The following is a 14,846-nucleotide window of genomic DNA, read 5'->3' on the forward strand; positions in this document are numbered from 1 at the left end:
TAGTTTTAGTTGACATTTCCCTAATGGCTAAGAGTGTTGGACATGATTTATTTATTTGCTATGTGTATATCCTCTTGGGTGGTGTAGCTCTTCAGGTCTTTTGCCCATTTTCTAATTGGGTTGTGGGTTTTGTTTGTTTTTACTGTTCATTGGATGTGTAGTTTGCAGGTATTTTCTCCCAGTCTGTTTCATCCGCGTGCTTTCATGGTATAATGATGAATTCAAGCATAGATAATGACATAGAATTTAACTATTTTTACATGATTATTTGCTGCTTGAAGAATAATCAGAAATGTTTTTGTTCTTACGTTTCAAACACTGTTGAACTTAGGTTGTCCCTATTATGCTCTCTCCTACCTAGTTCACACTACTTTTTCCTTTATAGCACTACCACAGTTACAACTTTAAAAGTCGACAAGGTTATAAATATGAGCATTGTGAAGTCAATCCAGATACCATTTGGAAGACTGTATCTGATCAATTTAAGAAGTATTCTGGACTGTTTTAGATGTACTTATTTATTAGAATCCTTCAAATGGAGTATACACTGAAGATGAAATTCCTTAACACCTTATTCTTTAAAATATAGACCTCAATTTTGGGTCAACAAAGTGAATTGAATGAAGGTTTTAGGACATATGGAAACACTTAAAACCATGAGATTTTAGTTATGACTTTTAATCAAAGGAAAAACTAGATGCAAAATAATTGACCTTTATTACAAGCAAGAATTAAGTAGAGAAAACTTCATTATCTTAAGTTCAGTCTGAACTAGTTAAAATAATCTTGCATTGAAGAAGAACCACTACTGAGATAGTGTTAGAATTAATTTACATACTGATAGTTACTTTTCTCGGTTTAAGTACTGAATTAGGCAAAAACAATAGCAATATAAATTTGTAGCTACTGGTGGAGCTAGTTTTTAATATCTTCTTTGGGCGTGTTTTTTTTCACATTTAGTAGATGCTATACAACTTTTAGTATCCAAATTCTTTTCTAACTTTCTTCTTAATGATAGGTAATTGTTTTATGCCAATATAATTTGAGTAAACCCATGGACTGTAAAATGTGGGGAACTTACAATGCTGTTACGATTTTTAAGTTTGATATTTAGCAGCAAACTTGGATATGGTGATTCACTTTGTTATAAAGCAGAAACTAACACACCACTGTAAAGCAATTATACTCCAATAAAGATGTTTTTTAAAAAAAAAAGCCTTGGATATGGCATAGATTGCTGTTGGGAAATCAGTTTTGGAGTATTTATTAAAATGGTGCCCTGTAAAGAACCTACAAATTAATATTGATAAGTTGATTTTAATAACATTGAATTAAACTAAACAATACTCCCAACCCATAAGACCTTATTTTGTAACATTCTATAAATTATTTGTATAAGAATAGCTATGTTTGGAGGTGTTGGAAGCTATAACTTTAAAATGAAATCTTTAGATCAAGTGATACAGCTTGAAGGTATATTACACACAAGATTGCATTTTAATTTTGCCTTATTTTGGTAGATAGATACCTTGAGAGAACATGTCAGCTTATAACATCCGAACCAAAAGTTCTGACTCTGAAACAAGAATTGGTGAATTATACCTGGGTTTAGGTGTTTTAATGCCAAAAATGTTCTCCTGCAGGACCGAGGTGATGAATTCACATACACTGGGAGTGGTGGTAAAAATCTTGCTGGTAATAAAAGAATTGGTGCACCATCGGCTGATCAAACATTAACAAACATGAACAGGTACTCTATATTGTTAGTTTGTAAAGACTGTTAAGAATTTGGGCTTTGTGTAAAAGTTGGATTATAGGACTATAATTTATAACTTACACTGTAGAGGAGAATCTTAAATTGTGAGTTAATATAGCTAAAATATAAATCCTATTACCTGATTAGTATATAATTACTTATAAGCTTCCTAAGTTATTTCTTAGTATCATTTTTTTAAATGACATAATTCCCAGTCTTAATACATGTGCTTTGCATTTGGAAACATGTTGAAACCTTTAAAGGAAAGGAACCTATATAATTTAATGAAATTGAGGACAAGGTGGCTTATCTACTACCACATTGGTCAAAGTTATGTTCTACTAAACACAGATTTATCTTTTAAAGTGACAAACTTCTTTTTAGAGGAGACTAATGTGAAATAGGGTTATGTTTGGGAGCCACATTTATGTGCATAAGTGAAACATCAGATAACTTAATCAGAACTACACAAGGTGCTTTTAGGATTTATGATAAAATGTCTTTTATCTGTTAAAAAAGAGAATGTTTAGGTACAAAAGAGCCACCTTGTGCTGACTTTATTCTATAGAAATATTCATGATATTCCAGCTTCCACGGGAATAGAAAATTTAATAACTTCAAAATGTTTTATTTTGTAAATGCATGCTAATACCAATAATTAAGTAACCCAAACCATCAGATACCAATGACCACATTATAACCTGTCATACTGATAATTTTGTGATCATGAAGTTGAAATTTTTTGTATCCTATTATTAAGGGTATTTTGTGGAATACTGAGTAAAAGTGAGTATTTTTCGCTTTCCTGAGTCTAAATCACTCAGTTTTAAGTAGTGTGTCCTTAATTTCTGATTACCATGTGAAGTAAAGAATATACTTTATGATTTCAAGACTTTGTTGCATACCAAGTTACATAGAATCTGTTTTTATGTCTTCCTTCTATATTATTTCTGACAGTAGGATTATTTTATTGAACCAGCAGAGGAGACAGGTCAGATTTGCTGGTGAAACATTGCTGAGGTAGGAGTCCAGCCCCTACGCAGTCTTTTTCTAACAAGAAAGCAACTCTTTAGGAAGAATGATCTTAAAAGGAATTAGAAATATTTCGATGTGTATTGTCAATGAAAATGTATCTTGAATTTGCAAAAGGGCTTTTTCATGTTGTCAAATCTGAAAATTATATTTTCCCTTTAATAATAAGATTATTTGGCTTGAATGAAACTTCCTTTGTAACTACCTGCACTTGTAATGTACATGATAGATTCTTGTCAAGCTTTTGAAGAATCTAATAAATATACCCTGTTTATCATATGTCACAATCTCAGAAAATAATTGACAAGTAGTAAAAATGTTTATATTAATAAGGAAGGTAGTGAAAATGAAATAGAAACTCAAAACAATTTAGGATTGACTTATCACGGAGACTAACATTCCTTCAGGTAATTTATACATGAAGCTGTGAGTACACCTTGTGATTGTAAAGGCCTCTTAGGCAAAGGTACCTATATGTTTTATAAACACGAAAGCTGAGGTGAAAGCTCTGACCCATAGTATACTCTTTCCTGACGTGTATATGGTCTAATTCCTTTTTTGTTTCTCTACTAAGAGGTAGTTTGATACCTGCTTTTTGCTTTTGAGAAGTTTGTTCCTGTTTCTTCTCAGCTCTTCCACTTTATGAAACTGAAGAGGGCAGCAGGTAACCTGGCCATCCTTTATCAGGGCGGTTAGAGGCAATCGATTGAGCTGTGGATAGAATAATGGAAAAGCCTTGTTGTTTTGCCTAGTTTCATCCTCTTGGACTCAACACAAACTTGAACAGACTGCATACTTAGGTGAAACTAGAAGTGAGTTAATAATTCCAGTTAATGGTGCAGTCATTATGATGGAAGGTACCTGTGAGCACCAAAGCATTCCACTCATTAATGTGAAGATAGTACATATCTCTTTCTTAGCTCTTTAAGAGGATGAAGTATATGTATCTCAATAGGTATTCCATAAATAATACCAGCCCTAGAATTGATGGCTACATTTTCTTCTACCTCAGAGTTTTAATTCATCTCCCATTTGAGATAAAAAAGATAACTTGGTGACCTTTAACTCTCTGACCATGTCTATTAAAAAAATGTTTTAACAAAACACTTAAGTTCATTTACTTTAACTATGATAGAAAGATTATGGTAGATTAGTCATTTAGTCTTAAGGTCTTTTGTTTGGGGTTTTTTGGTTTGTTTTTGAGCTTGCATAAAAAGAACTATACCCTGAAAAAGCATGTTGTATCATATCTGATTTTACCAGATTTGAGGGGAGGGTATCTTTTTTTTAACCTTAAATGTTCTTAGTGGATTCTTCTCACTTAGGATATAGGTGTCTTAGAGGAAAAATACTAACTTTAAATACATTCTAGTTTGTCTTTTGGGGAGCAGGACTAAGTTTCCCCAAGGAAGGTCTTCTAACGTCTATTAACCTTACTGATTAATTACTACTAGGTGAGTACACATACTAAGGAAGCTTCAGCTAAATCCAGTGCTGCTTCCAGCTCAGTGTTCCTCCTTGTTCATGTGTCATCAGTAAAATGTAGTGATCTTGAGCAGCCAAAAATCTTTATTGTCATGATTTAGCACAGGTATTTGAATGCTTCAGTTTTATTTACACTTACCTTTTTACTGGAAGTCTTTAAAGGATATTCTCATATTAAACTTGTTCTTATTATCTTCTAAACTTTAAGGAATCTCTATTGTCTGGAATGTGGAAAGTAGACCTAGAAAGGTCATTCATACCTTGCTGACAAATTTATTTTTCTGGATTTCTTTCTACATTTTTCCAGCAATTTACCTCATTCCCTTATCAAAAATAACTATTACAACAATCACTTGCTTTAGTTTTCCAACTTTCTCCCTTCCCTCAACAAACGTTATTTAAAGAAAATTCCATGTATTTCTAGTTGTTTTCTATTATACGTGGCACAGATGTTATTACTTTCAGAAGAACCCTACAGGCTATCTGAGAACCAATCCCCTGGCTTGGGGGTGACATCAGAAAACTGATTTGTCTTCTCTGCTGGTGGGGGAAAGCATAATCCTATTATCTGGAATAATATGGAAAGAATCATAGAATCTTAACCATCAGGTAAGGCATAATTCACCTTTTAATTGAGCTAATGATGCGATTATATACTTGAAGAAAGATTACTTGGTATAAAGACTTTGTTTTATTTTTTAGGGCATTGGCCCTAAACTGTGATGCTCCATTGGATGATAAAATTGGAGCAGAGTCTCGGAATTGGAGAGCTGGTAAGCCAGTCAGAGTGATACGCAGTTTTAAAGGGAGGAAGATCAGCAAATATGCTCCTGAAGAAGGCAACAGATATGATGGCATTTATAAGGTGCTCTATCTGGCATGACATCTTGTTAGTCATTCTTCCTGGGCTTTCAAGACAGGGTTGCCACAGGGAACTGCTCTACTGTGGGTGGGCTAAAGGAAACAATAGATCATCTTGGTTGGTCTTTCTACTTTTTCTGGAAATACAACACGTACAAAACGATCTCTTAATTTTGACACTTGTCTTTTAAGGCTTATCTGAAGTCCCTAAAGGCAGAGTTATATTTTGGGTTAAGTTTTTTTTACAAGTATATATTCTCTTATGATAAAACTGTTCAAATAACTTGGCCGTTGTAGATATTGATTCTTATATCTTCCAGAATGATTCTAATTTTAATAGATTTTTCGAAGCGGAGCACATCATAATTTTGAAAATAGGTTGCATTCTTTGTTTTAAAAATGAAGACATCTACTGCCACCATTTTTATCTACTATTATGCAAAATTCTATTAATTAATGAGCATAATCTTGCTGCTACTTCAAATTTATAGCAATCTATACTTAACGGGAATTATCATAATTAGGAAATAAGGTCAAAACAATATTTAAGTGCATATTTTTTACTTACTATTACAGCAGAGCAAGTATCTTTCAAAGTTGCATTTAGTTCTGCCAAGTTTACTTAAAACACTAATATGACATTATAAATAAGTCTGAACTTTACATTTCAAACTAGTACTGAAATATTACGATTTAGGTGGTGAAATACTGGCCAGAGATTTCATCAAGCCATGGATTCTTGGTTTGGCGCTATCTTTTAAGGAGAGATGATGTTGAACCTGCTCCTTGGACCTCAGAAGGAATAGAACGGTCAAGGAGACTATGTCTACGTTTACAGGTTAGATTACATTTGTCTAGGCTACTTGTATTTTCATAAAAACGTACGCCTCTGTACTATGTGACTTAACACTGGATATAACCCACAGCAGTTGGTCAGTGGACTGTAAGGGGTGAGGAATGAGATCATGCAAGTATACGGAAGGAAAAGAAGTAAAAAAGTAGCATCCTAGGTGTCAAACTGCCCTAAGACCAAGAATTGTGCTTGAGGAAAGCTGGGCTTGACAATGAAATGTAAAATGCAGTTGACCCTTGAACACCATGGGTTTGAACTACATGGGTCCAGTTATACATGGATTTTTTTCAATAGCAAATATTTCAGTACATATCTGTGGTTGGTTGAATCTGCAGATGCGGAGAGCCAACTATAAGTTACACTGGGATTTTCAACTTGAGAGGATTGGCCCCGCCCTAACCCCCTATGTTGTTCAAGGGTCAGCTGTATTTCCAGTTCAATCTGGACTTGAAGTATGAGGGAAAGGGATACCTAAAATTTAGATATAAGAGGCCTTGAGAAGGGAAGTTTATCCTAGAGGGCACAGGGGGTGTGTCTCTGGTAGGGGAAGGGGGGAGGTGGCTTATAAGAGTGGTCTGCTTTCTACCCTTCTCACTTTTCCTCACCCCTTTTCTCTCTTCCCCCTCAAAGCTGCTTCCTTGTCCTGTCACCACCTTTAGTGCTTTGCCTTTTTTTTTTTCCCTTTGCCCATGCTCAACTGTTAACCCATATAAGACTTTGTTGGTTTTTTGTGCATAATGGATGGTATGGCTACATTTCCCCTCCACTGCCTATACACCCTAGACTTTGTCCCTGACACTGACTTCAGAGCATGGTTTGAGTTCATCCTCCATCATTCCCCATCGCTGTGCTTCTCGTAAAGACTACCAGCTTTGTCATTTCCCCTGGCTCTGCCCACACTGCATGTGTAGGGGCTGAACTATGGGCAAGTGTCTGACCACCCAGGCAGGTGAGTGTGTCTCTTCTAGTGCAAGTCTGTTTCTGTTTTTGTTTTCTTTTTAAACTCATAGAATTGTTTAAATGAGACCCATCAGCTGCTAAAATAACTGTCAAAATAATTCCTTTTTTAACTAAATATTTTTTAAACCTATTGTTAAATCCATTTTCAAAGGATTTTTTTTTCAGGTCTGCTGTTCAGCAGAGCAGTGTTCTAGATAGGTTAAATTTGAAACAGTTGAGCAGAACAAAGCATATAAGCCAGTCAGCTATGATGAGTTAATATCATTGATGAGGCCTGTATAACATATTGAGCTTTAAATATGAGTGATATCACAAAGCATGTCCAAAAGAAAGCATAGCCAATAAAACACAAGGGTAATAGGGTAGAATTTATCCCTTAAAGCCTAACCTTTTAGTTGATAAAGAATTCAGTAATTTAGTGGCTTTAGGTCTTCTAAAAGCTCTCCCACCCCACCCCACCCCTGCCTCTTAATTTGGGGTGATAGAAATTTGGCCCTTCATGGGGTTTTTTGTTTTTAAGATTGGCTCCATAACTTAGTGTAACGCCAACTATATGAGTATCATCTATTGTGCTCTTTGGTTGATCTTCACTTACCTTCATATCTAATTCTACTTTCCTTTCTTTCTCAAACTTTTTAAGCCCCCTAGTCACAACTCCTAAAAAGTTCTTTCCTCTTTTTGATCTGAAACTAAGATCATCACTGATCTGAAACTAAGATAAAATGGAATATCTTTAACAGTCAAAGCTACATGGTTTTACACTGAATTGGGGATTTTTAATAGTCTTCTGTCCTTTTAATTGTTTCTTTAAACGTCTGTGTCCTTTATATAAATCTTTTCAATTTAGGGAAAGTATAGATTCCTCCCCATTCCCCTTTTTAAATTTCTGACAAGGATCTAGAACCCCTCTTCTCTGTGAAGCTTAAATCTACATTGTACTTTTTTCCCTCGTCAGTATCCAGTAGGTTACCCTTCAGATAAGGAAGGGAAGAAGACTAAAGGACAGTCAAAGAAGGCCAGTGGAGCCCCAAAAAGGCCATCTACAGATGGTAGGTAATGATTGCAGGACATAAATCTGAATAACATAGTTTCTAATAAAGAGAAATATTAAGGGAGTAAATTGAAAACTCATAAGAAATTAAAAGAAAAATGAAGGGTTTTTTTTTTTTTTGGTTGGGGTGGGGTGGGGTGAGCTTTTTGTGTATCTTAATAGTGTCAGAGCCTAAACAAAGTATCCTAAACTATATGGGAAAGTTAAATGCTGCTCTACCCTGGTTATCTTCATGCTAAACATAATTGGTGCCAGTTTACTCTTTCGTTTCATAGTTCTGCTTAGAACCACTTGTAGTGTGCTGATGTATTTTTAAATAAATCTAGATGATTGTCCAAGTGCCTCCAAAGTACCGAAAGCATCAGATTCAGCAGAAGCAGTTGAGGCTTTCCAACTAACCCCTCAACAACAACATCTAATCAGAGAAGATCATCAAAACCAGAAGCTATGGGATGAAGTTCTTGCATCTCTTGTGGAAGGACCAGTATGTAAATATTTTTTAATAAGTTTCTAATATTAACAAATGATGAAAAATATTTTCCCTATGAATTATCATTTTCACAAGTCAGTTAAAACTTGGTCCTTTTATCTAATCTTCTCACCCAGTACGGCCACCTTTCAGAAATGAGGCAGCACTTGATGCTTTTAAATTGATTTTTGTCCTCTTAGATGTTGGTTTTTTGACCTCTCTGTGCTTGAACTTGATCATTTATGGTGAGGTGCTGTTCATAGGAAGAATTTTCAGTTGTGGAACACATTCAGTTTAATCTAAAATTCATCAGGAAAGTTTTGTTATAGCTCAAAGTTACCTGATAGAACAAGTCTTAAGCAATTCAGCATAATTTTCAATGCCCACATGTTCAACCTAGGAGTAAAATAAACCAGCATTTATTTAAGTATTTCATATGTTTTGGATTTTTTTTCCTTTTTTTTTTGGTAATGATAAAATTTTTAAGTGAAAAGGAATTTCAAGGTTAACTGACATCTGGGTTTTGTGTTAAGCTGTGTTTTGCAATGAAGCTTTCTTATCAAATCCCAAAAGGTAGGGGTTTCAAATATAAATTGTCTGTTCATTCTTTGCTCACTGTTCTTATTGTCTCTAATTTTGCTTATAAATTTGATTCTTTTGTTTTCTTAGATATTAGCCCCTTGTCATGTGTAATATCGGTACTCTTCTGCTTTCTTCAAAAAGAAAAGCTGCTGTTGTGGGTGAGGTCTAGTATCCTCTCTTGAAATTCCACTTTGTCATTTTTTAGTAATTTCTTCCTTCCAATGTTTTCTTCATTTTTCTGAGTACGTTGGCCAGAACTTCTTGTGTGTCTGAAATGGCGTTAATGCGTATCTATATGCCCCTTTTATGTGCATTTAGAGGGAACTCTCATAGTTTTTATGTTGCTTTTTGTTTGACAAATAGTCATCATTATGGAAACATCTTCCTGATACAGTTTGTAGACTTAGAAATGAATGAGGTTTATCAGATGCCCTTTGGATTGATACTGGAGGGTTTTTTTTCTTTGTTTCGTCTATAAATGTGATATTTTGGGTTGTCCTTGGGTAGAATGAGACTTACATGTTTAGAGGACAGAGAAAAGTGAGTTAGCTCTGTGAGAAGTGTTACTTGCTTTTTAGCCAAGAGAACCAGGTATATGGAGAGTCTGACTCTGGTACGTCAGATTCTTTTTCACTTAGAGCAAGTAAGAAACAGCAAGCAGTTGTTGGTCATGGTCTGATTATTTTCTGGTTGGAGAGGATACAGCTAGTTAGTAATAACTCAGGTGAGTTCCAGCTGTGAGTGGGCAGAAGACAAAGTAGCAGATACAGTTGAAGGATAATGCCACCTGAGTGGACATGGAAGTTCTCTTTTGCGCGTCTGTTGTCTGGGTTGGACGTGTATTAGGCTTCAATCTGTGGCTTTTTATATACCCTGTTTATCAATTTTAACAAATTATTGAAGTGGTCAAATCCTGCGAGACTTGGTAGGTATGTGCAAATCAAGTATACTTTTCAACCTCTTCTTTCAATGTAACTTTTATGTGAAAGTCACCAACTGACAGTTCTCAAACAAACAGAAACAATAAAAATCCTGCCCCTGGTGGCAGGATCTTACATACCTATACCTAGGTCAGGTGACAGTGACATTGCTGCTAGTGGTTACTCTGAACATTTATGTACTATTGCCCTGTGTAGGTTTCATGCCCTTTCTTTTCAGATAAATCAGGAACACATTTAGTAAGCCAGAAAAATCAGGTTTTGGCCAGCAGTGACTTTTAAATAAATGCATATATTACATATGTATGCTTATATCCAAACACCTTCCCAAGGCCCTATATGATCTGGCATCCATCCCTACCTACCTCTGCATTCTCCTCTTGCTGCTCTCTCAGGCCCAAACTGCTTTAGCCACAGTGACATCTGTGCTATTTAAACACACTCAACCTGTTCCTGTTCCTAGGCCTTTACACATATACCGTCTCTCTGACTAGAATTCTCCTCTCTGTATCTTCGTGTGGCTCATTCCTTCATATCTTGTAAGTTTCTGCAAAATACTACACTCCTCAGAGAGGCTTTCCCTGGCTATCCTTTCTACAATAGACCCTCCTTACTCTTGCTTTAATTTGCGTTGTTTCCTCAGATACTACTATCTGAAGCTGAGTTTTTAAAAATCTGCTCTCCTAAAGGAATATAAAGTTCATGAGAGCAGAGACTTGGCCTTTTTATTACTGCTATGTAGATGAGTGCCTGGTACATTGTAGGAAATCAAAATGTTGATACTAAATACGCTCATATTACAGGCACTGTGGAGGTACTGGGGAAATATCAGTCATTAACAAAGTAGTTTGTCAGAGAGAAGGTACCTGGTATTAAAGTTAAGTTTTTTCCGCATCTCCCCCTAACTGGTATATTCTTCTAGTGTGTTGAATAACACTTCATTGATAATTCATTTGAGCTTTATAATCCATGCTTAAAAATAAGTTACTATCAAGACATAACTATGAAATGGAATCTTTGGGTTTTTTTTTTTACTTGAAATTCCTGTAGATTCTACTTTTTTTTATTAACATAAAGAACAAACATAAAATATACTCTCCTACTACCAAAAAATAACTGAGTGGAGGATTATCCTGGTGACTATTCAAAAAACTACTTTTCCTTCTAGGTTAAACAAACAGCTTGGATAAGATGGAACCCAGTAATGGCTTTTGAAGATTATAGACTACCCATCTGATCATGTTTGCTTTATAAAGCTCGACCTTCTGTAATTTAGTCCCAATTTGAGTAAACAGTAGCACCAGGAAAATATGGGATTTGGGGATTGGGGCAAAATATCACAGAAAATTATTCTAGGTAAATAAATACGTTGATTCTTTGGGGTCTTAGATACTAGAGTATTATTGCCAAGTGCTTTTATCTTTTTAAGCATAAAAAATAAGTATTGAAGTTTTGTAAGAGAAAAAGATTGAATATATATAGATATATTAGAATACCATGGAGCTTTTTGAAAATAGATCTGTATGTAATGACCTGAGACAGGCTGTTCATGATTTTTTTAAGTGAAAAATAGTAATCTCTGGAATATGAAGTTTACTTTTTAAAGCCATATGTCCTGACTTTGCAACCTTTGCAACTCAGTCCTAAGATTTAAAAACTAATGTGTCTATCTTATGGATGGGATTTCTGCAGTTTGCTATTACACATTTGCTTGTAGTTACAATCACTACTTGATTTTTTTCTTAATAGAAAACATACTGAATGGGATTGACACTTTTTTCTCCAATTATTTGGAATTCTTTTAATATATTATGAAATGCTAACCTTTTTTTCTTCTCCTTGGGTACCATTCTAGAATTTTCTGAAAAAATTGGAACAATCTTTTATGTGTGTCTGCTGCCAGGAGCTAGTTTACCAGCCTGTGACAACAGATTGCCTCCACAATGTCTGTAAAGTAAGTAGAACTCCTTTCTCATTTTCCCTTGTTAGGCCAGAAGGCACACTAACCTCCAAACCTCTTTTCAGCACGCGAACAAGCATTTTTTTCATGAAGCAGAATAGATAAGGAACCTTGCTGGTTAGGAAGCATTTAATTACATCTTGGTGGTGAATCCATGTTTTAATTCTATAGTAATTCAAATCTGTATAGTCTCAACATTCTATCATGTTTGAAATTATTGAGGAGGGGTTGAAATAGAGAAGAAAGTAACGTGTTGTTGCTATTTTCTGTTACAGCTTACGTATGTTTCATATATTATAGTGCAAACTGAAATAATTTCGTGTACTTGAGGGGACCTAGAACAGATTCTGTCTGGCAGCATGCCCAGAGGAGTTGATATTGTCTTATCAATGTGGTGTAAAAGGAATTTGAATTTCAGTCAAACCAAGGTTGGAATCTTGTTCTACTGACTGGTGGTTACGTGCCCTGACCTAACTTCTGAACTTAGTTTCTTTTGTAAAATGGAAACCGACCTTCCACATAAGTGTTAGTATGTGACCTTGAGTCAGTTAAGTAGAGCTAAATATATTTTTGGAAAGCACATTATACATTGACTTCATAAAATAGATATAGTTTTAAGCAGGGGATTCCTGAGTTGTTTTTCTTTTGTGCTCTATCAGGAAAGATCAGGATTAAAATCCAGCCTAGAAGGTGAGGCTAGTGGAAACATGCAGAATTCTAACATTCATTTTTACTGGATGAGGAAATTAATGTATACAAAAGTGGTCATTTACCTGAAGTCTCACAGTATGTGTTATAGGTGGAACTAAAGCCACGTCTGTAGGTTAATTTTCATAGTGCAGATTCAGGCCTTGACAGTTGTTCTTGTTTTATGTTTCTCTTGTTGCCAAACAGTAAGTTTCTAGTTCTGTTTAAAAGCGTAGGTTGTTGAGTACTTTCTATATGCTTTACCCTCAGATGAAATGAGGTGTTTTTTTATTTTGTTTCATTTTGGTTCTGGTTTTGCCTTAGGATTGCTTACAGCGCTCCTTTAAGGCTCAAGTGTTCTCCTGCCCTGCTTGCCGGCACGATCTTGGCCAGAATTACATCATGATTCCCAATGAGGTTCTGCAGACTCTACTTGACCTTTTCTTCCCTGGCTACAGCAAAGGACGATGATTTGTCTACTTCTACTGTGTTGCTCCCCGTGGCTTTTTGGACAATAAAGAATCTAAAATGGTTGGGGTGGGGGGGGGTGGAAGCAATGGTGGACCATATCTCTCACGTTCTGAAGCAGCTAATCCTCTTTCCTACGTAGCCATCATCTTGTGTGTGTAGTAAGAGGCCCATTTCTCAACTGTCTTTTAAATATCAAAAGGTAGTTCTTGTCAGTTTAACAACTAGTTTTAATGAGTAAAAAGTCAAAGCCTCAGCTCTAGTTGATATCCAAGTTATGATTTATTTTGCAACTACCTCAGGACAGAAAAGATTTATGGGGATTTTTTAAATCATTGAATAATTAGTTAAATGAAGTTTTAGCTACACACTGCCTCCCAAATATTAGTTGTGCCTGGTTCATGTAATTTGATTTTCAGAAAAGGAAGTGACACTTGAGATTGTTGGAATGAACGCAGCTTCTGTAGTGTGCATAATACATTTTTAATGTCTTCTTCCATTACAGTGTGTTTTGCAGGACAGGTTCATTTTTTTTAGCCAATTTTGTGAGCTCCATTGTGCTTTCTTCTGGTGTTTTATGCAAGCTGACTACTAATGAAAACAATATGAATGCATTGTTGCTGCATTAGTGTAATGTGGTGTGGTTTTGCACTTAAAAGAGGTATTCAGATGATCTAGTTGTAAATGTTCATGTGAAAAGCCTCTTCTGTACTAGTCAAACTGCTTTTAGTGAGTCTCACCAGTGGTTTTACATCTGCAGAGCATTGAGGACTGGGCTGACTTTTTGAGAGGATTGAAATTGCTTCATATTGTGATCCTAAATTTTATATTCACTATATTCCCTAAAATATACCTTAATAAATATTTTATGACCAGAAAAATAGTTCATCTTGTTTCACTTTTTTACGTTTGTCTGGCTTATATTTGTAGGTGTTTTTAAGAATCAGTCATTTCCAGAGTATTTCACTGTGTGTTTTTACTGAAACATTTTGCACAATTTTTTACTCTTAATTTTTGGTATTGAGAACTAGTATGAAATCTTAAGCACTAAGGGACAGATTTCACCCTGGGTTTGATCTTTTGGGTTGTTTTTAACTGAATGGGGAAAAAGTTTCAAATTAAGAACCAAGTGACTATTCTTTTATTTATAACAACCAAGTCTTATGTTCAATTTAAGCATAATCAGTGCTACTTATTTCACAAACCTGAGAATATTCTAAAACAGTTCTAGTTTCTGAAACTAAATTTTCATAAAACTTTTAATATTATCGAATCAGTTTTCCTACCCCTGAATTCAGAGCCATAAATATAGCCAATATTTATTGAATATTTGCTTTGCATTTGTTCATGTGTGTTTATTTAATTCTGACAGTCCTAATAGGCAGGATTTCTTATCCTCTTCTTATGGATGAATATCAAAGGCACAGAAAGGTTAAGAAACTGGCCAAAGTTCATAGGGCAAGGAAGTGCCAGAACAGTGCTGTAAACAGGCTATCTGAGTCCAGACCTGGCAATCTACTTCTGGGCTATGTAGACTCTCACATTTGAATATAAGCCAGACTGGTTTCAGTGCTTTTCCTGCATTCAGTTAAGCTCAAAAGCAGCTCTGGGAAACACAGCACCGTGATTGGAGCTACTGTCACTTAGGGCTAGTTTTAAGCATTAGAATCATTTTTATTTTGAAGAATCAAATTTAAATTAGATTGAAAATGAATCATTAAATTGCATCATCTAGTATTTTATT

At 35.2% G+C, this 14,846-nt stretch overlaps 1 protein-coding gene across 6 annotated transcripts in view; it reads left to right on the plus strand.

Moving 5' to 3' along the window:
- The window catches only part of UHRF2 (ubiquitin like with PHD and ring finger domains 2), a 93,713-nt gene that overhangs the window by 64,216 nt on the left and 14,651 nt on the right, over positions 1 to 14,846 (plus strand). Inside the window, exons 10-17 of one of the 6 annotated variants that reach the window (XR_010945017.1) lie at positions 1,644 to 1,750; positions 4,976 to 5,138; positions 5,832 to 5,972; positions 7,903 to 7,996; positions 8,325 to 8,482; positions 11,156 to 11,343; positions 11,843 to 11,941; positions 12,959 to 12,977. Coding sequence is in view for 3 of the 6 variants with exons in the window: in XM_067744336.1 (XP_067600437.1) it covers positions 1,644 to 1,750; positions 4,976 to 5,138; positions 5,832 to 5,972; positions 7,903 to 7,996; positions 8,325 to 8,482; positions 11,843 to 11,941; positions 12,959 to 13,105 (909 nt within the window). In the remaining 3 variants the exon portion in view is untranslated. The other 5 variants (XM_067744336.1, XM_067744337.1, XR_010945019.1 and 2 more) reach the window with 5 other exon arrangements.

Source organism: Pseudorca crassidens, chromosome 7 (genome assembly GCF_039906515.1).
Source record: "Pseudorca crassidens isolate mPseCra1 chromosome 7, mPseCra1.hap1, whole genome shotgun sequence".
In the NCBI taxonomy this organism is placed as follows: Eukaryota; Metazoa; Chordata; class Mammalia; order Artiodactyla; family Delphinidae; genus Pseudorca; species Pseudorca crassidens.